This window comes from Ascaphus truei, chromosome 5, assembly GCF_040206685.1.
Source record: "Ascaphus truei isolate aAscTru1 chromosome 5, aAscTru1.hap1, whole genome shotgun sequence".
Taxonomy (NCBI): Eukaryota; Metazoa; Chordata; class Amphibia; order Anura; family Ascaphidae; genus Ascaphus; species Ascaphus truei.
This window is the reverse complement of record NC_134487.1, coordinates 9696798-9724245: the sequence shown is the minus strand read 5'-3', so window position 1 is coordinate 9724245 and position 27448 is coordinate 9696798. Positions and strand designations below refer to the sequence as shown.

The window sequence follows — 27448 nt, the reverse complement described above, 5'->3', positions numbered from 1 at the left end:
ACGGCATCTCGCCTAACCGCACAGTGCTACAATTATTCTGTGCTCAGGGAGTTATTTTATCTGAAAGCCTATATCAGTTGCAAGTAAGAAAGTTACTTTTACATTGGTACGGCGTCCCGCCGAGCCACCTGATGTATCTCTCTCCCCCCTCCAGCCATCACGTGTAGTGATGTCACACGCATCCAACACGTTTCGCCAATTGGCTTCATCAGGGGTGGAGCCGGTCTGTCAGAGTCTTCCTACCACAGTTCCCTTGTCTGTCCACCGGGTGTGCTGCTGTTTCTGTCTGCTCTGGGGATCCTCTGTCTTTCGGTCTCCACTTCTTGGTCCTGTCCTCTGTCTTTATAGTTTCCTGTGGTTCCTTGCCTTTGCTTTGTGTTCCCTGGTCTTCTCTGCCACCGTCTGTTCCCTGTTTTTGTACATGTCCTTGTGAATAAAGGTCCTTGCCTGAAATTGGGCTTGTTCCCTGTTTGTTCCTTGCCCTGTCCCTGGCATAGCCTCTGTCCCTGACGATTCCCTGCTGCCAACCTCTGCCTGTGACCCCGATTCTTGCCGCCTGCCCTGGACCCCTGCGTGTGACCCCGACCATGCTTATTGCCGCCTGCCCTGGACCTATGCTTGTGACCCCGACCATGCTTATTGCCGCCTGCCCTGGACCCCTGCTTGTGACCCCGACCATGCTTATTGCCGCCTGCCCTGGACCTATGCTTGTGACCCCGACCATGCTTATTGCCGCCTGCCCTGGACCCCTGCTTGTGACCCCGACCACGATTCTTGCCACCTGCCCTGGACCTCTGCTTGTGACCCCGACCATGCTTATTGCCGTTTGCCCTGGACCCTTGCCTATGAACCCGTTGCCTCCTCGCCTGCCCCCTGCTGTTCCGGCCACTGGGGTCCTACCTGCACCAGAAGTCTTGCACCAGCAGTGAGGGAGTTTATATTTGGAGGATGTAGTCATGGTGATATGTGATGCTCTGTTCTGCGCGCATGCACTCTGGATATAGAGCTGTTACACACCATCTATATGCGGACAACACTGAGAACGTCATTAACAACAAGCGGGAAGTTACATGTGTTACATAGATGTCCCTGCTGTTACTTCTAGCCATTCCTGTTGTACATTGTTCCTCTTGATGACATTTGAGAGGAACAATGTACAAAAGGAATATAATGAATCATTGTAGCACTGGGCGGTTAGGCGAGATGCCGTTCCAGTGCCAAGAACAGATCTACAACGATATGGGCTTTCTAAGCGGAAGTTACTGTATCTGAACAGCTAAACCGACCGTAGGAGTTAGTTGGCTTTATGATAGATGAATCTCATGATCACACTTATATCACTCCAGATATATATATATATATATATATATATACTGTTTGTCTTCTCACTAGCTAAATTATATCACCATACAAAGCAGCCATTAGTTACTGATACTAAGGTAAATTTACTTCATATTAATGGCATTATAATGTAACTGAAAAATAGACATCACTATATACCCAAGATATGAACATTGAAACACACAGGCGGTGATTCCCCTTTTGCCAATTAACTGGGACATACTAAAGTGTACTATCTGAAAGTGAGTAAGGGTACAATGGTACGGCGAGGCTGTTTTCCAACACAAAACTTTGTGTATATACATCTACGTGTACAGCGGAACAGCGCGAATAAGCGCTACGCGATCCAACGCTGACCGGGACTGCGACGAAGCCAAGTCTGCGGCTCGACTAATCCCAGGAACCCGTGCAGGAGCGCGACCCGAGGGAGAGCGTTAAGAGACACTCCGGACACCTTACCATGTCTTAAAGACCGTGTCACTTGTGAGTGAGACTTATTTATTTAGGAAGTAACCCAGCGAGAGTCGCCTCGCGTTTCAGAGTGCGCTGTGCGCAGAGTTCTAATACACAGTCACATTAAATGCACAGGGTTATACGTTACAATACATCTAATACTTTTGGAACTTGTTGCACTATTTATTCTTTTGTTCCCTTCTCGTCCCATTTTTAAAAAAAACTTTTTATCCCTCTCATATGTTCAATGTGCGCCTGTCATTAATATTACATTAGCGAGGAGCGCGCTTTCTTAAACTCTATATAGACATCATCCATAAGAGGTCTATAGTTCCAAAATGAGGGGTCGGGCGGAAAAGAAGAGGGGGCCTCGGGAGGAGGGGGCCTCGGGAGGGGGGGTGGCTGGTCTGAACACGTAAAGACAGAAATGGGAAGGGGTACAGGAGATGTGACCCAGAATAACACGCGGTCACAGAACAGAGAGGGAAATGACAAACTCGCGCGCCGTTTTATCACAACGGAAATGAGAAAGTCGTTGGGAAAACCTCACTACAGTTACTGATAAAGGCCCAACCTCCAGGCTGTGCAACGGCCCATAACATCCGCTCTCCCAAACCTTAATGGGATCAGCTCTCGGGTCCGACCATACTCCATACTGATCTATACTTTGTCCCTCAATCCCTCTAGATTGTATGAATGTATCGCTCTCTTTATATAGCGCCCAGTGTATTTGTACAGCACCCACAGTGTACTCAGAGCTTTACAAGAGAGACAAGTGTAGGGAATTATAATACAAAGTGCAACAAGCAAAATCCGACGACAAGAAAGGAAATCCCTGCCCCGGAGAGCTTACAATCTAAGTGGTATGCTGCGAGACTTGGGGCCCTTTCACACAGCGCACTTCGCGACGCTGTGTGCGCGCCTCCGTCTGCTGGGTGATCATCCCCCGCAAACGGAATGATCCAACACAGGACGACATGCGGGGAGCGGAGAGTGGGGAGCAGGGACCGGAGAGCAGGGGGGGAGGGGGGCTGTGTCACGGGCATTGCAAAATCACAGAAACATAACGTGTGTGTGTGTGTGTGTGTGTGTGTGTATATACATGTGTGTGTGTGTGTCTATCTGGAGCAGGGAGCTGCCGAGTCTCTGGTCAATTTCACAGCCAGTGCATTGATTGGCTGCTGAAACTGACGTCGCGCTGCTGCAGCCGGAGATCACAGATTGAAAAGACTCCCGCGACTGCAGCCGCGTCGACGCCTTACTTTGGATCCAATGATAGCTTCAAGACTGAACACTACCATTGGCCGCCAGGGGTCGGTGACGAACGCGTGAGCACGTTGCGAAGTGCGCAGTGTGTACGGGGCCTTACAGAGACAGCTGGTGAGGGAATAGGTGCAGGAGATGGCAGTGCTTGGTAGGAGTGACTGTGGGTGTGGGAGAGGAGCCACAAGTCCAGGCTATTGAAACGCTGCATTAAAGAGGCGAGCCCTAAGGTTTGTCTTACAGGTGGGGAGAGAAGGAGCTTGGAGTATACCGAGTGTGAGGGAGTCCCACAGGTAAGGGGCAGTGAGGGAGTTCCACAGGTAAGGGGCAGTGAGGGAGTCCCACAGGTAAGGGGCAGTGAGGGAGTTCCACAGGTAAGGGGCAGTGAGGGAGTTCCACAGGTAAGGGGCAGTGAGGGAGTTCCACAGGTAAGGGGCAGTGAGGGAGTTCCACAGGTAAGGGGCAGTGAGGGAGTTCCACAGGTAAGGTGCAGTGAGGGAGTTCCACAGGTAAGGGGCAGTGAGGGAGTTCCACAGGTAAGGGGCAGTGAGGGAGTCCCACAGGTAAGGGGCAGTGAGGGAGTTCCACAGGTAAGGGGCAGTGAGGGAGTTCCACAGGTAAGGGGCAGTGAGGGAGTTCCACAGGTAAGGGGCAGTGAGGGAGTTTCACAGGTAAGGGGCAGTGAGGGAGTTCCACAGGTAAGGGGCAGTGAGGGGGTTCCACAGGTAAGGGGCAGTGAGGGAGTTCCACAGGTAAGGGGCAGTGAGGGAGTTCCACAGATAAGGGGCAGTGAGGGAGTTCCACAGGTAAGGGGCAGTGAGGGGGTTCCACAGGTAAGGGGCAGTGAGGGAGTTCCACAGGTAAGGGGCAGTGAGGGAGTTCCACAGGTAAGGTGCAGTGAGGGAGTTCCACAGGTAAGGGGCAGTGAGGGAGTTCCACAGGTAAGGGACAGTGAGGGGAAAAGGTTTAAAGGTGGAAGAGAGCTGTAGAGGTGAAATGGGTGGAGGGAAGACACAGGAGTGCCGGAGACGAGCACGGGCATAACGAGATCAGAGCTGATATGTAGGGAGGAGCTGATAAGTGGAGAGTCTTAAAGGTAAAGAGGAGAACTTTCTGAGTGATCCAATATGCGATTGAAATCCAGGAGACGGATCTAAGGGGATGAGCAGAGACGGGAGAAAGTGAAATAATTCTAGCAGCTGATTTTTTGATAGGTTGCTAAGGAGAAACTTGTGAGGCAGTGAGGGCCCGTTAGCCGTATGGGAGGCAGGGAGGGCCCGGTAGCCGTATGGGAGGCAGGGAGGCCCCGGTAGCCGTATGGGAGGCAGGGAGGCCCCGGTAGCCGTATGGGAGGCAGGGAGGGCCCGGTAGCCGTATGTGAGGCAGGGAGGGCCCGGTAGCCGTATGTGGGGCAGGGAGGGCCTGTCAGCCGTATGTGAGGCAGGGAGGGCCTGTCAGCCGTATGTGAGGCAGGGAGGGCCCGTTAGCCGTATGTGAGGAAGGGAGGGCCCGTTAGCCGTATGTGAGGAAGGGAGGGCCCGTTAGCCGTATGTGAGGCAGGGAGGGCCCGTTAGCCGTATGTGAGGCAGGGAGGGCCCGTTAGCCGTATGTGAGGCAGGGAGGGCCCGTTAGCCGTATGTGAGGCAGGGAGGGCCCGTTAGCCGTATGTGAGACAGTGAGGCCTGTTAGCCGTATGTGAGGCAGGGAGGGCCTGTCAGCCGTATGTGAGGCAGGGAGGGCCTGTCAGCCGTATGTGAGGCAGGGAGGGCCTGTCAGCCGTATGTGAGACAGGGAGGGCCTGTCAGCCGTATGTGAGACAGGGAGGGCCTGTCAGCCGTATGTGAGGCAGGGAGGCCCTGTCAGCCGTATGTGAGGCAGGGAGGGCCCGTTAGCCGTATGTGAGGCAGGGAGGGCCCGTTAGCCGTATGGGAGGCAGGGAGGCCCCGGTAGCCGTATGGGAGGCAGGGAGGCCCCGGTAGCCGTATGGGAGGCAGGGAGGCCCCGGTAGCCGTATGGGAGGCAGGGAGGCCCCGGTAGCCGTATGGGAGGCAGGGAGGCCCCGGTAGCCGTATGGGAGGCAGGGAGGCCCCGGTAGCCGTATGGGAGTCAGGGAGGCCCCGGTAGCCGTATGGGAGTCAGGGAGGCCCCGGTAGCCGTATGGGAGTCAGGGAGGCCCCGGTAGCCGTATGGGAGGCAGGGAGGCCCCGGTAGCCTTATGGGAGGCAGGGAGGCCCCGGTAGCCGTATGTGAGGCAGGGAGGGCCCGGTAGCCGTATGTGAGGCAGGGAGGGCCCGTTAGCCGTATGTGAGGCAGGGAGGGCCCGTTAGCCGTATGTGAGGCAGGGAGGGCCCGTTAGCCGTATGTGAGATAGTGAGGCCTGTTAGCCGTATGTGAGGCAGGGAGGGCTTGTCAGCCGTATGTGAGGCAGGGAGGGCCTGTCAGCCGTATGTGAGGCAGGGAGGGCTTGTCAGCCGTATGTGAGGCAGGGAGGGCCTGTCAGCCATATGTGAGGCAGGGGGGGCCTGTCAGCCGTATGTGAGGCAGGGAGGGCCCGCTAGCCGTATGTGAGGCAGGGAGGGCCTGTCAGCCGTATGCGAGGCAGGGAGGGCCTGTTAGCCGTATGCGAGGCAGGGAGGGCCTGTTAGCCGTATGCGAGGCAGGAAGGGCCTGTTAGCCGTATGTGAGGCAGGGAGGGCCTGTCAGCCGTATGCGAGGCAGGGAGGGCCTGTCAGCTGTATGTGAGGCAGGAAGGGCCTGTTCTACAGGAACACGGAATTCACACATATTCAGTATACATCTGTTTAGCTGAACCAACAATTGGGAGCGTGTAAGCTCTCGGGATCAGGGCCCTCATTACCTCCCTGTATCTGTTTGTCCTTATGTGTATGTAATTCTGTCCATGTAATGATCAAATCTCTATACCCCCCATTGTACCGCGCTGCGGCATATGCAGGCGCTTTACAAATAAACGATAATAATACCGTGGACACATCGAACAGTTAAGAAATACAGGGAAAATACTTACGTTTGCCAGTGCTAATTACCTACACATATCAGATAAAACGCACCGCGCTGAGAAACACATCGCAGCCTCGGGCAGCGAGGGTATAAACTTAGCTTTTGTGTTTCCCAAAGACTGGATTCCCCCTTAATTTAGGGGGCTGGGTTTCCCCCTATTTCCTGCTCCCTGATCTCCGTACACAGAACCGCGCAGAGGGTTAGAAACCAGAGGCCGTTCCTCGGCGTCCCCACGTGTAGCGTCCGTACCAGACTCTCCGCGCTCAGCTCCGGCAGCTCGTGGATTACACACGCTGGCGCGTCCAGGACCGCGATACTGGGAGGGAGAGAGGACGGGAAATCACAAGCTCGGAAGAAAAAGATGCAAATCGGATTCCAAATACAGACTTGGAAACAACAAGCGATCTAGAATATATTTGTATAATTTTCTGTACTAATTCATTTTTTTTTAATTAGCCAGCTCATTTTAAATGACACTACATTTCCTTATTATATTGTGGCTAATGTTTTCACATAAGTAGAATAGTTTGCTTCCCGACCTTTGTTACACTGTGCTCCCCCTGCTAGAAAATATTCTACGAACTCCGAAATAATAAATCTTATTGCTACTCATCGGACCGATGCTAACAAACCTGCGTCAGTGCTCCCAGGCAGCATAGCGCCCTAAACTCGTGGGGGGAACACACGCTTAATAATCCCACAAACTGCCCCTCAGTATGCACAGGGGGGTGTAGCTGTCACTCATTTGCGGGAGCCTCCAAAGTCACGTCCCACAATGCCTTGCTGCTGTGGATGCAAAGCATTGTGGGGAGCGACTTTGGAGGCTCCAGCTGTGATTACCGCTATACCCCCTCTTGCCGAGGTGTAGTTTGGGGCCTTACTAAGCGCGCCGTCCCCGCACGGGCTCAGGACCCCAATATACAGATGGTTTTTGGCGACCCCCTTGGAGACATCTCAAACCTCAAGGTGGTTCCCAGCCCCCTGCGGGGAATCACCGGTTTATAGGTTAAACCGTTTATATAGAATGTTTTATCTTTAACAGTATTTAGTAATATTTTCTTTTAACTGTATTTACTTTTGTCCGATTTGTAATTTGACAAAGTCAATGCATTAAAAATAAATAAAAAATAAATAGGTGTGTCCGGCGAGGTCCCACTCCATCCTTTCCCTGCCCGGCGGCCGGACACTCTGACCGTCCAACTTTCAAACGAACAATCAACCCCCAAAAGAATACCTGAACCAGGGAGGAGGGCCCATCAGAGTTGAGCGGTGGTCCCCCAATGTCCAGGGGGTCCTTCGGCTCAGGAGCAGAGAGCCCGGGGTCCATCGAGAAAACTGGTTGACCCAAATTGACCATAATGGTCAGGCCTTGCTCTGGCAGCCAATAGAAAAGCAGAGACTTCTCGGCTTTCCATTGGTCAACCCATGGCCATGTCTGTGTTCAGGCCGCCAGTGCTTTACTTTGGTTATTGCGAATCCCCTTTACTCGTTTGCCCTCCTCCCACATACCGCATGTCTAATGTTAGATAATATTGTCCCCGATCTGCCCTCCCTTACATTGCTCAGGTTGTGGCGTCTGTCTGTATGCGTCCAGTGCGCTTATTTTGTATTTTGACCAAATAACTAAAATATGAGACAAGCAAAAAAATTAATTTATAACCCGGCCCCAATTACCGCAATTGTGACATTTCTGCGGGATTCTCTTCATTCTGCGTGATCCTATAACGCGCCCCGTCCAGAAATTGGGAACGCGGCTACAGAAACAACGCATCAGAAATCTGCCAGAGAATTGATGACGGCTGTGACGGTAGGGGGGGTAGCCGGCCTTCATTAATAAAGGTGAAGCCCGGCTGGCTGCCCCTAAAAACCGTATGTCAAGGGCTGAAGTGTCAGCTCTTGGGTCTAGTAGTGTGCCTTGATGTGTCTCTCTGTCCCCATTTTACGGTCCCCTGCAGGAATGTAAGTTAGGGGTGCCAGGTGCAGTTAGGGTCCCTGTTAGGAAACAGCTGCAGGACAGGGACTGTGGGAGCAGGAGATTAAGGGTGGATATTGGGGAGCAACTAGGGTTAAAAAGTGTATTAAATGTTGCTGCCCGGAGTAGCCGGTAGTACTGTTATGTTACCCGCAAATAGTGTATGATTTGTGGGTACCCGCCTGTAGATGAAGACAGGGTGTATTATGGAATTCCCTTGCAATGCAAAGTAAAAACATGACCTGTTTTTAGGCTGTACCTGTTCCCCTTGCCCCAGAGACATAAAACGTCGGGAGTGTAAGTTTGAAGTGGGATATTTGGGTTGAAATGTATTCCTTTCGTTTGCAGGAGTTCGAGGGACAAGGTTGCCGGAGGTCCAGTAATTCCCCCCGACGCGCAGGCGTGATTTGCGGGTACGCGGGGGGAATTACACCGGGGCTCTCCACTGTCCCCCAGAACCCTGGTATCCCAGACCCATTTCCCTCACAGGTATAAGGGTCCCCAAGGTCTATACTTTATTAATGTATGTTTTATACAGTATGTATAAACGTCTATGCAGTCAGCCGGGGCATCTACGTAGGTGCCAGGATGTCTGCATAGACATCGGAGTTCAAAGGAGAAAGGATGTCCAGAGGTGAGAGAACCATTTGGTCAGCGGGGAAAGGCTAAGTGCCAGGTCCAGAGAACAGGGGGCACCCCACTGGGGCCCCTTTGTGACTGCTAGACCTTGGGGAGCCTGCCCAGACACACAGACGAACGCAGACACACGCAAGCACACACGCAAGCACACACGCAAGCACACACGCAAGCACACACGCAAGCACACACGCGCTACTCCAGTCGCTGCTCTTACCTGTTCTTGGCGCAGATGTAGGACATGATGTTCTGGTTGAAGAATTTCAGGATCAGGGGGATGCAGTTGGCAAACACGAGGTGCTGGGTCACGTATTCAAACTGCACCGGATAAGAAAAGAGGGGATGTGACCCATTCACTGTGAGGCCGACGCGGCGTTCCCAGGGACCGGCCAGGGGCGACGCGGCGCTCCCAGGGACCGGCCAGGGGCGATGCGGCGTTCCCAGGGACCGGTCAGGGGCGACGCGGCTTTCCCAGGGACCGGTCAGGGGTGACGCGGCTTTCCCAGGGACCGGCCAGGGGCGACGCGGCTTTCCGTGGGACCGGCCAGGTGCTGCCGTCTCACCTGGCCGGAGGGCAGTGCTGCCGTCTCACCTGGCCGGAGAGCGGTGCTGCCGTCTCACCTGGCCGGAGAGCGGTGCCGCCGTCTCACCTGGCCGGAGAGCGGTGCCGCCGTCTCACCTGGCCAGAGAGCGGTGCCGCCGTCTCACCTGGCCTGAGAGCGGTGCTGCCGTCTCACCTGGCCGGAGAGCGGTGCTGCCGTCTCACCTGGCCGGAGAGCGGTGCTGCCGTCTCACCTGGCCGGAGAGCGGTGCTGCCGTCTCACCTGGCCGGAGGGCAGTGCTGCCGTCTCACCTGGCCGGAGAGCGGTGCTGCCGTCTCACCTGGCCGGAGAGCGGTGCCGCCGTCTCACCTGGCCAGAGAGCGGTGCCGCCGTCTCACCTGGCCTGAGAGCGGTGCTGCCGTCTCACCTGGCCGGAGAGCGGTGCTGCCGTCTCACCTGGCCGGAGAGCGGTGCTGCCGTCTCACCTGGCCGGAGAGCGGTGCTGCCGTCTCACCTGGCCGGAGGGCAGTGCTGCCGTCTCACCTGGCCAGAGAGCGGTGCCGCCGTCTCACCTGGCCTGAGAGCGGTGCCGCCGTCTCACCTGGCCGGAGAGCGGTGCCGCCGTCTCACCTGGCCGGAGAGCGGTGCCGCCGTCTCACCTGGCCGGAGAGCGGTGCCGCCGTCTCACCTGGCCGGAGAGCGGTGCTGCCGTCTCACCTGGTAGATGTGGTTGAGCTTGAAGTGTTTCAGTAAGAGGAGCAGCAGAGCCGAGACGCTCTTCACGATGATCTCCTTGTGCCGGTTCACATCGATTCCCAGCTTCATACTCTGTAGGACGGTGATCCTGGGAACGCAAGGCCGGGAAATCACTGCCCACCTGTCCCAATGCCACCGGTCACTGCCGAGGACACGCCGAGTGCATTCTAACCGAGGTCATTTCATTGTCCCCATTAAATGACGACATGCATCGGTGGCATCGGTGGCACAAACCGGCCCCCGAGCTCTCGGGATCAGATTTATTCAGACACATTAATTAAAATGAACATTCCTTTAAAGTGTAACTGGCGTTTGGCCCAGAACCCTAAATGGCCCCTCGCCCGCACCCCCGGCCCCTCCCTCGCTTGCACTCCCGGCCCCCCCTCGCCCGCACCCCCGGCCCCTCCCTCGCTTGCACTCCCGGCCCCCCCTCGCCCGCACTCCCGGCCCCCCCCTCGCCCGCACTCCCGGCCCCCCCCTCGCCCGCACTCCCGGCCCCCACCTCGCCCGTACCCCCGGCCCCCCCCCTCGCCCGCACTCCCGGCCCCTCCCTCGCCCGCACTCCCGGCCCCTCCCTCGCCCGCACTCCCGGCCCCCTCTCGCCCGCACTCTCGCCGGCCCCCTCGCCCGCACTCTCGCCCGCACTCTCGCCGGCCCCCTCGCCCGCACTCTCGCAGGCCCCCTCGCCCGCACTCTCGCCGGCCCCCTCGCCCGCACTCTCGCCGGCCCCCTCGCCCGCGCTCTCGCCGGCCCCCTCGCCCGCGCTCCTCGCCGGCCCCCTCGCAGCTGCAGGTCATTAATTTATATTGTGGGGGGGGAATTGCATTCTCTTTCTCCATAGATAGAAGTTTAACATGAGCTGTCGACACCTTGCAAGTCTCGAGCCGAACAGTCAACAGGAAGAAGAGACTTGTGAGGTCCTCAAAGATGCTCTACAAGAGATAGGTGCGAAGAACTAGACCGTGTGAGCCCACTAAAAGGCATCAACACCTGCAATGTCCCCGAATTCACAATGCAGCGTTTGTAAAAAGTAGTGGTGCCAAAAGCACAATTCCACTTCATTTTTGGAAGAAAAGTATTTTTAAAAACACATTTTTTATATATTAAATATTTCTTTAAAACTTTGCCCAAATATCCAACAAGTTTAACAGTTTGCTACCGTGTTTTTAAAAAATTTTTTTTAGGGCATGTCTTCCTCAGACTTAACCCTCGCATTGCAGGCCCATCTGGCTGCTAAAGTGTTAAACACACCCGAAACAATATGGAAAAATAAAGGTGTAATATGTCCGAGCGCTTTCATTGCGTTACAACTACAACACACAATGCTTCATGTGCCGGGGGCGGTGAAATCGTGGTGGGATGGGGGGGGGGGGGGAGGAGGTGGAAGATAAGACATGGGATACTCCCGCCCCCTTGCATGTCACTGGGATACTCCCGCCCCCTTGCATGTCACTGGGATACTCCCGTCCCCTTGCATGTCACTGGGATACTCCCACCCCCTTGCATGTCACTGGGATACTCCCACCCCCTTGCATGTCACTGGGATACTCCCGCCCCCTTGCATGTCACTGGGATACTCCCGCCCCCTTGCATGTCACTGGGATACTCCCGCCCCCTTGCATGTCACTGGGATACTCCCGCCCCCTTGCATGTCACTGGGATACTCCCGCCCCCTTGCATGTCACTGGGATACTCCCGCCCCCTTGCATGTCACTGGGATACTCCCGCCCCCTTGCATGTCACTGGGATACTCCCGCCCCCTTGCATGTCACTGGGATACTCCCGCCCCCTTGCATGTCACTGGGATACTCCCGCCCCCTTGCATGTCACTGGGATACTCCCGCCCCCTTGCATGTCACTGGGATACTCCCACCCCCTTGCATGTCACTGGGATACTCCCGCCCCCTTGCATGTCACTGGGATACTCCCGCCCCCTTGCATGTCACTGGGATACTCCCGCCCCCTTGCATGTCACTGGGATACTCCCGCCCCCTTGCATGTCACTGGGATACTCCCGCCCCCTTGCATGTCACTGGGATACTCCCGCCCCCTTGCATGTCACTGGGATACTCCCGCCCCCTTGCATGTCACTGGGATACTCCCGCCCCCTTGCATGTCACTGGGATACTCCCGCCCCCTTGCATGTCACTGGGATACTCCCACCCCCTTGCATGTCACTGGGATACTCCCGCCCCCTTGCATGTCACTGGGATACTCCCGCCCCCTTGCATGTCACTGGGATACTCCCGCCCCCTTGCATGTCACTGGGATACTCCCGCCCCCTTGCATGTCACTGGGATACTCCCGCCCCCTTGCATGTCACTGGGATACTCCCGCCCCCTTGCATGTCACTGGGATACTCCCGCCCCCTTGCATGTCACTCACGGCATCTCCTCGGGGAGCACATCGGCCAGAATATTGATGGAGTCCGTCTTGGCTTTGGAAGTCGGAGCGGCTGCAAGAATGATCTTTAACAGGGCGATCTGCGAAGACATCATACATGTACACGGGAAAGGGACACGCATGTTACACGGCTATCTGAAAAAATGGCCTGGGTGCATTTTATTGGGATGTTAAACATTTAAATAAGGAGACGCGAGGAAAGCGGTTACACCGCGTGTCACCGAGGCGAGAAAAGCCGTTACACCGCACGTCACCGAGGCGAGGAAAGCCGTTACACCGCGTGTCACCGAGGCGAGGAAAGCCGTTACACCGCGTGTCACCGAGGCGAGGAAAGCCGTTACACCGCGTGTCACCGAGGCGAGGAAAGCCGTTACACCGCGTGTCACCGAGGCGAGGAAAGCCGTTACACCGCGTGTCACCGAGGCGAGGAAAGCCGTTACACCGCGTGTCACCGAGGCGAGGAAAGCCGTTACACCGCGTGTCACCGAGGCGAGGAAAGCCGTTACACCGCGCGTCACCGAGGCGAGGAAAGCCGTTACACCGCGTGTCACCGAGGCGAGGAAAGCCGTTACACCGCACGTCACCGAGGCGAGGAAAGCCGTTACACCGCGGGTCACAGACGTGAGGAAAGCCGTTACACCGCGTGTCACCGAGGCGAGGAAAGCCGTTACACCGCGTGTCACCGAGGCGAGGAAAGCCGTTACACCGCGTGTCACCGAGGCGAGGAAAGCCGTTACACCGCATGTCACAGACGCGAGGAAAGCCGTTACACCGCGCGTCACTGAGGCGAGGAAAGCCGTTACACCGCGTGTCACCGAGGCGAGAAAAGCCGTTACACCGCGTGTCACAGACGTGAGGAAAGCCGTTACATCGCGGGTCACAGACGTGAGGAAAGCCGTTACATCGCGGGTCACAGACGTGAGGAAAGCCGTTACACCGCGTGTCACCGAGGCGAGGAAAGCCGTTACAACGCGCGTCACCGAGGCGAGGAAAGCCGTTACACCGCGTGTCACCGAGGCGAGGAAAGCCGTTACACCGCATGTCACAGACGCGAGGAAAGCCGTTACACCGCACGTCACCGAGGCGAGGAAAGCCGTTACATCGCGGGTTACCGACGCGAGGAAAGCCGTTACACCGCTCGTCACCGAGGCGAGGAAAGCCGTTACACCGCGCGTCACCGAGGCGAGGAAAGCCGTTACACCGCGTGTCACCGAGGCGAGGAAAGCCGTTACACCGCGTGTCACCGAGGCGAGGAAAGCCGTTACACCGTGTGTCACCGAGGCGAGGAAAGCCGTTACACCGCGCATCACCGAGGCGAGGAAAGCCGTTACACCGCACGTCACCGAGGCGAGGAAAGCCGTTACACCGCGCGTCACCGAGGCGAGGAAAGCCGTTACACCGCGCGTCACCGAGGTGAGGAAAGCCGTTACACCGCACGTCACCGAGGCGAGGAAAGCCGTTACACCGCGTGTCACCGAGGCGAGGAAAGCCGTTACACCGCGTGTCACCGAGGCGAGGAAAGCCGTTACACCGCGTGTCACCGAGGCGAGGAAAGCCGTTACACCGCACGTCACGAGGCGAGGAAAGCCGTTACACCGCGTGTCACCGAGGCGAGAAAAGCCGTTACACCGCGTGTCACCGAGGCGAGGAAAGCGGTTACACCGCGCATCACCGAGGCGAGGAAATCCGTTACACCGCGCATCACCGAGGCGAGGAAAGCCGTTACACCGCGTGTCACCGAGGCGAGGAAAGCCGTTACACCGCGTGTCACCGAGGCGAGAAAAGCCGTTACACCGCGCATCACCGAGGCGAGGAAAGCGGTTACACCGCGCATCACCGAGGCGAGGAAATCCGTTACACCGCGCATCACCGAGGCGAGGAAATCCGTTACACCGCGCATCACCGAGGCGAGGAAAGCCGTTACACCGCGCATCACCGAGGCGAGGAAAGCGGTTACACCGCGCATCACCGAGGCGAGGAAATCCGTTACACCGCGCATCACCGAGGCGAGGAAAGCCGTTACACCGCGTGTCACCGAGGCGAGGAAAGCCGTTACACCGCGTGTCACCGACGCGAGGAAAGCCGTTACACCGCGTGTCACCGAGGCGAGGAAAGCCGTTACACCGCGTGTCACCGGCGCGAGGAAAGCCGTTACACCGCGCGTCACTGAGGCGAGGAAAGCCGTTACACCGCGTGTCACCGAGGCGCGGAAAGCCGTTACATCGCGTGTCACCGAGGCGAGGAAAGCCGTTACACCGCGTGTCACCGAGGCGAGGAAAGCCGTTACACCGCGCGTCACCGAGGCGAGGAAAGCCGTTACACCGCGCATCACCGAGGCGAGGAAAGCCGTTACACCGCACGTCACCGAGGCGAGGAAAGCCGTTACACCGCACGTCACCGAGGCGAGGAAAGCCGTTACACCGCGTGTCACCGAGGCGAGGAAAGCCGTTACACCGCTCGTCACCGTCGCGAGGAAAGCCGTTACACCGCGTGTCACCGGGGCGAGGAAAGCCGTTACACCGCGCATCACCGAGGCGAGGAAAGCCGTTACACCGCGTGTCACCGTCGCGAGGAAAGCCGTTACACCGCGGGTCACAGACGCGAGGAAAGCCGTTACATCGCGGGTTACCGACGCGAGGAAAGCCGTTACACCGCGTGTCACCGTCGCGAGGAAAGCCGTTACACCGCGTGTCACCGAGGCGAGGAAAGCCGTTACACCGCGCGTCACCGTCGCGAGGAAAGCCGTTACACCGCGTGTCACCGAGGCGAGGAAAGCCGTTACACTGCGCGTCACCGAGGCGAGGAAAGCCGTTACACCGCGTGTCACCGAGGCGAGGAAAGCCGTTACACCGTGTGTCACCGAGGCGAGGAAAGCCGTTACACCGCGCGTCACCGAGGCGAGGAAAGCCGTTACACCGCGCGTCACCGAGGTGAGGAAAGCCGTTACACCGCACGTCACCGAGGCGAGGAAAGCCGTTACACCGCGTGTCACCGAGGCGAGGAAAGCCGTTACACCGCGTGTCACCGAGGCGAGGAAAGCCGTTACACCGCGTGTCACCGAGGCGAGGAAAGCCGTTACACCGCGTGTCACCGAGGCGAGGAAAGCCGTTACACCGCTCGTCACCGAGGCGAGGAAAGCCGTTACACCGCGCGTCACCGAGGTGAGGAAAGCCGTTACACCGCACGTCACCGAGGCGAGGAAAGCCGTTACACCGCGCGTCACCGAGGTGAGGAAAGCCGTTACACCGCACGTCACCGACGCGAGGAAAGCCGTTACACCGCACGTCACCGAGGCGAGGAAAGCCGTTACATCGCGCGTCACCGTCGCGAGGAAAGCCGTTACACCGCGCGTCACCGTCGCGAGGAAACCCGTTACATCGCGCGTCACCGTCGCGAGGAAAGCCGTTACACTGCGTGTCACCGTCGCGAGGAAAGCCGTTACACCGTGTGTCACCGACGCGAGGAAAGTCGTTACACTGCGTGTCACCGTCGCGAGGAAAGCCGTTACACCGTGTGTCACCGACGCGAGGAAAGCCGTTACACTGCGGGCCACAGACGCGAGGAAAGCGGTTACACCGCGCGTCACCGTCGCGAGGAAAGCCGCTACACCGCGGGTTACCGAGGCGAGGAAAGCCGTTACACCGCATGTCACCGAGGCGAGGAAAGCCGTTACACCGCACGTCACCGTGGCGAGGAAAGCCGTTACACCGCGCGTCACCGAGGCGAGGAAAGCCGTTACACCGCGTGTCACTGAGGCGAGGAAAGCCGTTACACCGCACGTCACCGAGGCGAGGAAAGCCGTTACACCGCGCATCACCGAGGCGAGGAAAGCCGTTACACCGCACGTCACCGCCGCCAGGAAAGCTGTTACACCGCACGTCACCGAGGCGAGGAAAGCCGTTACACCGCACGTCACCGAGGCGAGGAAAGCCGTTACATCGCGCGTCACCGTCGCGAGGAAAGCCGTTACACTGCGTGTCACCGTCGCGAGGAAAGCCGTTACACCGCGCGTCACAGACGTGAGGAAAGCCGTTACACTGCGGGCCACAGACGCGAGGAAAGCGGTTACACCGCGCGTCACCGTCGCGAGGAAAGCCGTTACACCGCGTGTCACCGAGGCGAGGAAAGCCGTTACACCGCGTGTCACCGAGGCGAGGAAAGCCGTTACACCGCATGTCACCGAGGCGAGGAAAGCCGTTACACCGCGCGTCACCGAGGCGAGGAAAGCCGTTACACCGCGTGTCACCGAGGCGAGGAAAGCCGTTACACCGCGTGTCACCGAGGCGAGGAAAGCCGTTACACCGCACGTCACCGCCGCCAGGAAAGCTGTTACACCGCACGTCACCGAGGCGAGGAAAGCCGTTACACCGCGCGTCACCGAGGCAAGCCGTTACACCGCGCGTCACCGAGGCGAGGAAAGCCGTTACACCGCGCGTCACCGAGGCGAGGAAAGCCGTTACACCGCGTGTCACCGAGGCGAGGAAAGCCGTTACACCGCGCGTCACCGAGGCGAGGAAAGCCGTTACACCGCGCATCACCGAGGCGAGGAAAGCCGTTACACCGCACGTCACCGAGGCAAACCGTTACACTGCGCGTCACCGAGGCGAGGAAAGCCGTTACACCGCACGTCACCGCCGCCAGGAAAGCCGTTACACCGCACGTCACCGAGGCGAGGAAAGCCGTTACACCGCGCATCACCGAGGCGAGGAAAGCCGTTACACCGCGCGTCACCGAGGCAAGCCGTTACACCGCGCATCACCGAGGCGAGGAAAGCCGTTACACCGCGCGTCACAGAGGCGAGGAAAGCCGTTACACCGCACGTCACCGAGGCGAGGAAAGCCGTTACACCGCGTGTCACCGAGGCGAGGAAAGCCGTTACACCGCGCATCACCGAGGCGAGGAAAGCCGTTACACCGCGTGTCACCAAGGCGAGGAAAGCCGTTACACCGCGCGTCACTGAGGCGAGGAAAGCCGTTACACCGCGCATCACCGAGGCGAGGAAAGCCGTTACACCGCGTGTCACCGAGGCGAGGAAAGCCGTTACACCGCGTGTCACCGAGGCGAGGAAAGCCGTTACACCGCACGTCACCGAGGCGAGGAAAGCCGTTACACCGCATGTCACCGACGCGAGGAAAGCCGTTACACCGCGCATCACCGAGGCGAGGAAAGCCGTTACACCGCGTGTCACCGAGGCGAGGAAAGCCGTTACACCGCACGTCACCGAGGCGAGGAAAGCCGTTACACCGCTCGTCACCGAGGCGAGGAAAGCCGTTACACCGCGTGTCACCGAGGCGAGGAAAGCCGTTACACCGCTCGTCACCGAGGCGAGGAAAGCCGTTACATCGCGCGTCACCGAGGCGAGGAAAGCCATTACACCGCATGTCACTGCCGCGAGGAAAGCCGTTACACCGCATGTCACCGACGCGAGGAAAGCCGTTACACCGCGCGTCACCGAGGCGAGGAAAGCCGTTACACCGCGTGTCACCGAGGCGAGGAAAGCCGTTACACCGCACGTCACCGAGGCGAGGAAAGCCGTTACACCGCACGTCACCGAGGCGAGGAAAGCCGTTACACCGCGTGTCACCGAGGCGAGGAAAGCCGTTACACCGCTCGTCACCGAGGCGAGGAAAGCCGTTACACCGCGTGTCACCGAGGCGAGGAAAGCCGTTACACCGCGTGTCACCGAGGCGAGGAAAGCCGTTACACCGCACGTCACCGAGGCGAGGAAAGCCGTTACACCGCGCGTCACTGAGGCGAGGAAAGCCGTTACACCGCGTGTCACCGACGCGAGGAAAGCAGTTACACCGCATGTCACAGACGAGAGGAAAGCCGTTACACCGCATGTCACTGCCGCGAGGAAAGCCGTTTCACCGTGCGTTACAGACGCGAGGAAAGCCGTTACACCGCATGTCACTGCCGCGAGGAAAGCCGTTACACCGCGTGTCACAGACGTGAGGAAAGCCGTTACACCGCGGGTCACAGACGTGAGGAAAGCCGTTACACCGCGGGTCACCGACACGAGGAAAGCCGTTACACCGCGTGTCACAGACGCGAGGAAAGCCGTTACACCGCGTGTCACAGACGCGAGGAAAGCCGTTACACCGCGGGTCACAGACACGAGGAAAGCCGTTACACCGCGTGTCACAGACGCGAGGAAAGCCGTTACACCGCAGGTCACAGACGCGAGGAAAGCCGTTACACCGCGTGTCACAGACGCGAGGAAAGCGGTTACACCGCATGTCACAGACGAGAGGAAAGCCGTTACACCGCGCGTCACAGACACGAGGAAAGCCGTTACACCGCGTGTCACAGACGCGAGGAAAGCCGTTACACCGCAGGTCACAGACGCGAGGAAAGCCGTTACACCGCAGGTCACAGACGCGAGGAAAGCCGTTACACCGCAGGTCACAGACGCGAGGAAAGCCGTTACATCGCGGGTCACAGACACGAGGAAAGCCGTTACACCGCGCGTTACAGACGCGAGGAAAGCCGTTACACCGCTCGTCACAGACACGAGGAAAGCCGTTACACCGCAGGTCACAGACACGAGGAAAGCCGTTACACTGCGCGTCACCGACGCGAGGAAAGCCGTTACACCGCGGTTCGCAGACGCGAGGAAAGCCGTTACAACGCGCGTCACTGCCGCGAGGAAAGCCGTTACACCGCGGGTCACCGACACGAGGAAAGCCGTTACACCGCGTGTCACAGACGCGAGGAAAGCCGTTACACCGCAGGTCACAGACGCGAGGAAAGCCGTTACACCGCGCGTCACCGAGGCGAGGAAAGCGGTTACACCGCGGGTCACAGACACGAGGAAAGCCGTTACACCGCGCGTTACAGACGCGAGGAAAGCCGTTACACCGCTCGTCACAGACACGAGGAAAGCCGTTACACCGCAGGTCACAGACACGAGGAAAGCCGTTACACTGCGCGTCACCGACGCGAGGAAAGCCGTTACACCGCGGTTCGCAGACGCGAGGAAAGCCGTTACAACGCGCGTCACTGCCGCGAGGAAAGCCGTTACACCGCGGGTCACCGACACGAGGAAAGCCGTTACACCGCGTGTCACAGACGCGAGGAAAGCCGTTACACCGCAGGTCACAGACGCGAGGAAAGCCGTTACACCGCGTGTCACAGACGCGAGGAAAGCGGTTACACCGCATGTCACAGACGAGAGGAAAGCCGTTACACCGCGCGTCACAGACACGAGGAAAGCCGTTACACCGCGTGTCACAGACGCGAGGAAAGCCGTTACACCGCAGGTCACAGACGCGAGGAAAGCCGTTACACCGCGGGTCACAGACACGAGGAAAGCCGTTACACCGCGCGTCACAGACGTGAGGAAAGCCGTTACACCGCAGGTCACAGACGCGAGGAAAGCCGTTACACCGCAGGTCACAGACGCGAGGAAAGCCGTTACATCGCGGGTCACAGACACGAGGAAAGCCGTTACACTGCGCGTCACCGACGCGAGGAAAGCCGTTACACCGCGGTTCGCAGACGCGAGGAAAGCCGTTACAACGCGCGTCACTGCCGCGAGGAAAGCCGTTACACTGCGTGTCACTGCCGCGAGGAAAGCCGTTACACCGCGCGTCACAGACACGAGGAAAGCCGTTACACCGCGCGTCACCAGGTTATTTATTTCGGGGGTCTCATGTAATCAAATCTTAATTTAGTGTTTTATATAATGTAATCGGGAGGGTTGGGGGTGGGATCTCGCAGACATGAACCGCGCTATTCCTAGCTCTGGGACCCCCTTCGTTTCGGGAATATTTATCTTTTTAGATGTGCCGTAAAAATGAAAGACACAATCAAAGATGGCAACTCGGGTCGTCCAGCAGGAAGCTGCCGTGTCCTGTCCGGATGACCATGAGGCGTGGACGGCAGCCATATTGATTTCCCTGCACCTCAGGCTATATACATTTACATTGTACACGCGTCAGGACCAGGGTTTATTGTGCCTGCAGATTCTGTGTACAGCGCTGTGTACACCGCACAGCAAAACAAATAGTATGGCAATAATTGTGGCCACCATGCGCAGTAACATACTGACCACCAGAAGGCAGCAAGAATCACATTTTTAAACCCAGTGCGCTCACCTGGGACACTTACCATGTACTGGGGTATGTTGAACAGCATGGCGGTATAGAGTACCTCACACGGGGTCTCCTCTACCTCTTCCTCCCCCTGCAGAGTGACGGCAATATATTCATTAGCACAATGCGTGCATCTGGGAGCCACCATTTATCACACCTGCCACTAATTGAGTGAAATGAGTTAGAATATGATGTAGTTCAATATAGGAGAATTGATGGGTGCTCCAACAGTCCTGGAATATTGTATATTCATCAATCAATAATTAATCAGTCCTGGAATATTGTATATTCATCAATAATTCACCAATAAGTAATCAGTCCTGGAATATTGTATATTCATCAATAATTCAATCAATCAATAATTCATCAGTCCTGGAATATTGTATATTCATCAATAATTCATCAATCAATAATTCATCAGTCCTGGAATATTGTATATTCATCAATAATTCAATCAATCAATAATTCATCAGTCCTGGAATATTGTATATTCATCAATAATTCAATCAATAATTCATCAATCCTGGAATATTGTATATTCATCAATAATGTAAAAACAGTAGAGACTCAGTAAAGGAGTATTATTATTATTATTATTATTAAGGAGTGGGCAAACTACTGGGTGAGTGAATGAAACCACCGAGTGCTTAAATCTCCTGAAGGCAACAGAGAAAATGATGTGGAGCACACTTTGCTGAATCTCATTGGAAATAAGTGTAATAAAGTCCAGCACTCACCCTAAATTGTAGTAATGATGATCCATTATAATGAAGTAAGTATTGGAGATCTTATCCACTCCTAGATTCCACTGGATTTCTGAGGGCGTGTCCAGCCGCAGTTAAGTTCCAAACGATCCAAAAAATGCAAAGAAATGCGCCAAGCAGCGCACTGCCCGGGGACACAGGTGTATCAAAAATGAAAAATATATTTATTGTCAATCAGACATAACAAACAGGGAGGTAAAAACCCTCCAACGCGTTTCACACAACAAGGTGCTTTATGATAAAGCACCTTGTTGTGTGAAACGCGTTGGAGGGTATTTACCTTCTGGTTTGTTATGTCTGATTGACAATAAATATATTTTTCATTTTTGATACACCTGTGTCCCCGGGCAGTGCGCTGCTTGGCGCATTTCTTTGCATTTTTGGATCGTTTGGAATATGATGTACCAGTTTGGCGTGCCCCGTGGCTCCGTGCACCTCAGTGTGACAGGGGGTCTAGTGTCATATATTACCGGCAATTTTAGGGTGCAGTCTCATTTAGCAACATATATTGTTCCCCCAAGATGAGAGAAAGCACATCCTAAGCTGTGTATCCGAGTATGAGAAGTGGTTTTTGGAGAAGTGGTTTATGGGGAAGTGGTTTATGGGGAAGTGGTTTATGGGGAAGTGGTTTATGGGGAAGTGGTTTATGGGGAAGTGGTTTATGGAGAAGTGGTTTATGGAGAAGTGGTTTATGGGGAAGTGGTTTATGGGGAAGTGGTTTATGGAGAAGTGGTTTATGGGGAAGTGAATCAAGGCGTTTTGCCATTAAAATGACACCGTCATTTTCAGCCTGTGTTTTTGGAATCAATATTTCACCGGCCTCTGCCTCTATCCCCCCTGGCCACAGGCCTCTGCACCCCCCCCCCCCGCCCTTCCTCTCCCCCCCCTCCCGCCCTTCCTCTCCCCCCCTCCCGCACTCTGCGTTCTTGTCCGTACCAGAGAGAGGGGGCATTTCTCCAGCTCCTCTTCCTTCCGGATCTGGATATCAGCGAGTGAAACATACTTGTGCTGGAGAGAGCAATATAAAGGACGTGAGACTGGATTTTTTTTACTATACATATTTTGTAATATTTTTACTGCAGGACAGATACAGAAATGGGCTCTCTCTCACGTGGAAGTGTGATACAAATATTGGATGATGCTCAGTATCACTACTTTTTTTATCTCCCAAGCTATACTTCCCTTCTTTGCCAGGGGAGCACCTCACGGTCCCACACGGACTCATGTGAATGTTAAAATCCTCAGCATAAGAGTAACACATCAGGATCTGAACGTAACCCCAACGGATTTACCTGCTTTAGGGTCTTCACACTCTCGTGGATAGGACGAGGTAACCCCACCAAGGTGTCCGTGTCACTGAGGAACAAGAATTACATCCAAAGGGTGCACGCACTGGTACACAACACAGGCGCAGAACACACACACAACACACAAGTGGTGGTATTTTAGCACATGTAACTGAATGGGACCAGGTGTGTGTGTAAAATATATATATATATATATATATGCAAATATAGCTGTATGCTCATCTGCATGTCTTAGGCAGGTCTGCAACCCCGCCTTTCCCCATTATCACCCAGCATACAGCACTTCCACTGCAGCAAGGGATTCTGGGAAATGACATGCAAATGAGCACACAGTGTCACTTTTTGCCTCAATAACCATTTTTAACATGGTTCCCTATAGGCTTAAGCTTGCTGCATGGTCACAGCTTTGAGCACAGCCAGGGTTAAGGTGCATACCCAGAAAACCACCCACAGACAGCTGTTTCGACCTTGATGGGTCTCATCAGTGTGGGGTTGATTTTACTGGGATGCAAGAGAGGCTTATGGGATAGGCCAAACCATAATACTGAGTTAAGTTATGGTGAGTAAAAAAAGTGACAAAAACCCTCCACAGGAAAGCAAATATGCAAATATAGCTGTATGCTCATCTGCATGTCTTAGGCAGGTCTGCAACCCCGCCTTTCCCCATTATCACCCAGCATACAGCACTTCCACTGCAGCAAGGGATTCTGGGAAATGACATGCAAATGAGCACACAGTGTCACTTTTTGCCTCAATAACCATTTTTAACATGGTTCCCTATATATATATATATATATATATATATATATATATATATATATATATATATATATATATATATATATATATGCGAATATAACTTATTTGCTTTCCTGTGGAGGGTTTTTGTCACTTTTTTTACTCACCATAACTTAACTCAGTATTATGGTTTTTATATATATATATATATATATATATATATATATATATATATATATATATATATCATAGTAAAATGTGTATATGTATATAATATACAGTATATGCTTTTCTATTTTTATTGCCCAGGGACAATAATATTTAATGGGATACAGTGATGTAAATATATCACATCTCACATCACAATGACAGATGCCAGACGAGTTTAAATCTGTTCTCCCCCTGTGGTCCTATAAAGAGGAAAGACTTTCTGCTCAGACTCAAAAACGCTTAGCGGCCATGCAAGATAATGACGAGATACAGGAGGAATAATGCACAACAGTTTACAGGTAAGAACAGAAATACTCGCTGCCCCAGATACTCGCTGCCCCAGATACGCGCTGCCCCAGATACGCCCTGCCCCAGATACGCCCTGCCCCAGATACGCCCTGCCCCAGATACGCCCTGCCCCAGATACGCCCTGCCCCAGATACGCCCTGCCCCAGATACGCCCTGCCCCAGATACGCCCTGCCCCAGATACGCCCTGCCCCAGATACTCACTGCCCCAGATACTCACTGCCCCAGATACTCACTGCCCCAGAGTGAATCCAATGAACTTGCTCCGACTCATCTCCAGGAAATGTTCAATGTCTCGCTCCCTGAGGCACAGAAAATAATAATAATACAGCATGAAGGACCGCCCCTCCCAGCTCCCAGCTCTCCCCTCCCCCCCTCCCAGCTCTCCCCTCCAATGCTCCCGCCCCGGCATACCTCGGGTTTTAGTTTCTCGTTTACTGGGGGGTGCCGGGCGATTTAAGGGGGACAGAGGGTATGGATCAGAACCATAAAATAACGGCATTTCCACATCATTTAAGGAGACATGTTTGGCTACCTACAAAAGCATATAGAAACTCCTCCGGTGGGAGGCAAGGCAAAGCACAGCCGGAGAAAGAAATGCCGGGGGACTGATGTAAGCTAGAACATCTTTATTGGCACAGTATACTGACGGGTCCTCTAACGCGTTTCAGCCTACTGGCCTTTTCGATAAAGGCCAGTAGGCTGAAACGCGTTAGAGGACCCGTCAGTATACTGTGCCAATAAAGATGTTCTAGCTTACATCAGTCCCCCGGCATTTCTTTCTCCGGCTGTGCTTTGCCTTGCCTCCCACCGGAGGAGTTTCTATATTCCTGTCTACCACAGAGCACGCCGGGCTGTTGATACAGAACTCGCTTCACCGGAGCTCGCAACCCCCGCCGGTCACGTGACCACCCGCTGTGAAGGATCGCTCACAGCAGGGTAGGCGGCAGAAGAGTGGATCAAAGGGCCGCTTTCAAACGGAGATCCCAGCTGATATCCGCCGAGCTGTGACCAGAGGAGTACTGGAGGAAGGAGCGGCGAGAGGATCGTGGAGCACACGGCACTACACATGTCTATGTGAGTTTCTTTTTATCTTTAGTCTTACTGGAGCTCACTCTGAGCCAACTGCTGGAAAAGATTTATCACTAGTGTGTAGTTTGCCTGACCCCCATCCCCAGTCATACAGCGAGAAGGCTCAACAGTGTTCATTGCTTCTGAGCGCCTGAGGGGTTAACTGTTGTTCACCCATACATACCGTACCTACAAAAGCATCCTGGCTGCAAAACCGGTGCCAATTGGACTGTGTGGGTTTGGTAAATCTTTGGAGTCGTTGACCCGTTAAGGAGTAAGGGTTGTGTCACACACACAGCAATTCTTTATTTGCTGGACACTGATCACTGTCCAGACAAGAGGGTCGCAGATCCTAACCGTACCTGACTTTGGGCGACCAAGGTAGCCCCTTGGGGAAGGACACTCTCTCTGTATTGGTTCTCAGGCAAACCGGCGGCTGGGAGATGGGATCCCTCTCTGGTCCCTCGGGGTCTCCGTCAAGCGTGCCGTCTGCATCCTCATTCTCCTCCTCCTCAGGCCCTGGTGTCTCCTCACTCTTGAAGGGATCCTTCTCGTTGTACAGGTCCAGACTGTCCTGCTTCACAAGATGCGGAGGTGAATCACCATTACCCCTTCACCCCTGGCCATGCCTCGGACTAACGAGGTGATACAAACTGACTGCCAGTACCATGGAGCACAGAATGTCAGGGCCACAGAGAGGTAGAGCCACTATGCCACTGCTTGCCGCAGCCAAGGCCATGCCACAGCTCTGGATCCCAGACCCATCGGCATCCCACCGACTGCCAGAGACATGGACCCCAGACTGCCGGAGATGCGGCCATGCCATCGACTGTCATATCCCTTGAGGCCAGACTGCGGAAGTCATGGCATTGGTTGCCAAAGCCCAGACTGCCAGAGCCACAGAACACCAACACTCAGTGCCCAAGGGGTTACAAGTGGTTTGACCGCTGAATGCGCAGGCAACTTCAGCCCGTCGATGACCACCGCTTCAGCCAATTAGAAGACAGCCCCATGTGCATAAAGTGACAGGATGTGGGAGTTTGGCTAAACGGAGCTTTCTAATTGGTCAATAATGGAGCCCGTGTACGGCAGCTCACGTGGAATTGACAACCCCACACCATATCGTACCCTGCGACTGCGCCTCCCTCTCTTCTGCGGCTCCCCCAGCTCGATGCTGTAGGACGGTGGGGAGGTGGCTCTCATATTCCTCACCACCTGGATGCTGTCCTCGGGGAGAGGGGGGAGGCCCAGGTCCGATCTCTTCCTCTCCTTCATCCTCTGGATCTCAGAGAAACCCCCCAGTGTGAACTGGAGTGGGGGGGAGGGGGGTACATTGTGAGATCAAGAACGGAGAGAGAGGTGGACACGCAGATTGGGGGGGGCCGATCTGGGAAGTGGCGGTTTGCATAACGCAGTTTCAGGGGCAAAGAAAGCAGTTTGCGGGGGCGAGTCGGTCTGGTCACAAAGGAGCAGTCCGTATGTGCGGGACGCATTGGGGGGGGGGGGGCAGTCCGTATGCGCAGTACGCATCAGGGGGGCAGTCCATATGCGTGGAGCAGGTCGGCTTGGGAACAGTTTGCGTGAATCGGCGACAAGGCAGGGTTTTATGTAGGTAGATTATGAAATGAGAGCGGATCAGTTCATGATATGGAGTTTAGATAAAGAGTGTAAGGAGGGGGGTCCGGTTCGGAAATGAGGGGGGGGAGGGGGAAGGGGGAGAGCAAGGATAGGGGTCTGGTTCAGAAATTAGTGGAGTAAGAAGGGGTCCGGTTCAGAGATGGGGGAGTAAGGGAGGGGGGCAGGTTTGAACCGGAGAGGACTTTCTGACATGCGAGTATGAGAAGCAGGATGTCGGAGCAGATAACTCTGCACGGGGAGTGAGCGTACCAGCAGCACCTTCCAGAGCAGCAACAAGACTTTCTTCATGGGGAAGTGAGGAGAGTGACCGCTGCAGAACTTGGTCACCATAGTGAAGAGGAGGTGAGCGAACGGCTCCTCGCCTTCCACGGGGAAACCTGAGAGCGAGAGCGCATCACATCAACGCCAAGCCACGTCCCACAGACAACCCACTCAGGACAACCCACTCAGGACAACCCACTCAGGACAACCCACTCAGGACATGCTCTAGCACAGAAGTGTAAAAAAAGACTCTGGCGCATGGAGAGTTACAATATACTTCTAATTGATAAGACAGGTGGAACTAGAGGGAAATATCAAGGACAGCAGTAAAAAGAAAAGAAATGTATTAAAACATATGACCTTTGTCCCTAAATTCAAAAATTCCATACAAGCCTTGATAGATTAAAATACATATAAACGCGCGCACAGAAGACACGGGATCCCAATAGAGGACTCGTATAACCCGCACGTTTAGTGGTGTCTAAAAAGATATTATATGAGAGACCGGCCCTGTGGGCTGGAATGTCTTATAGAAGAAACTATTTCCGGATATACTTCCTGTATAAAAGGACGATCAACATAGTGATGTCATACCCCTGAAGAAGCCAAAGGTGAAACGCGTAGGGTTGCCGCTTTAACCTTTTGTGAGCCTTTGGAGGACCCATAGCAGAA

The 27448-nt window shown here is 55.3% G+C and overlaps 1 protein-coding gene across 1 annotated transcript in view; it reads right to left on the bottom strand.

The window, feature by feature from the left end:
* Window positions 1-27448, bottom strand: part of STRIP2 (striatin interacting protein 2) — a 126023-nt gene that overhangs the window by 19090 nt on the left and 79485 nt on the right. The window contains exons 6-16 of the mRNA XM_075598933.1: window positions 26765-26892; window positions 26006-26185; window positions 25240-25451; window positions 24043-24108; window positions 22537-22600; window positions 22181-22252; window positions 20497-20571; window positions 12367-12464; window positions 9943-10069; window positions 8901-9001; window positions 6325-6391 (exon numbers count right to left, since the gene is read on the bottom strand). Coding sequence (XP_075455048.1) covers window positions 6325-6391; window positions 8901-9001; window positions 9943-10069; window positions 12367-12464; window positions 20497-20571; window positions 22181-22252; window positions 22537-22600; window positions 24043-24108; window positions 25240-25451; window positions 26006-26185; window positions 26765-26892 — 1190 coding nt within the window. The remainder of the gene's footprint in view (window positions 1-6324; window positions 6392-8900; window positions 9002-9942; window positions 10070-12366; window positions 12465-20496; window positions 20572-22180; window positions 22253-22536; window positions 22601-24042; window positions 24109-25239; window positions 25452-26005; window positions 26186-26764; window positions 26893-27448) is intronic.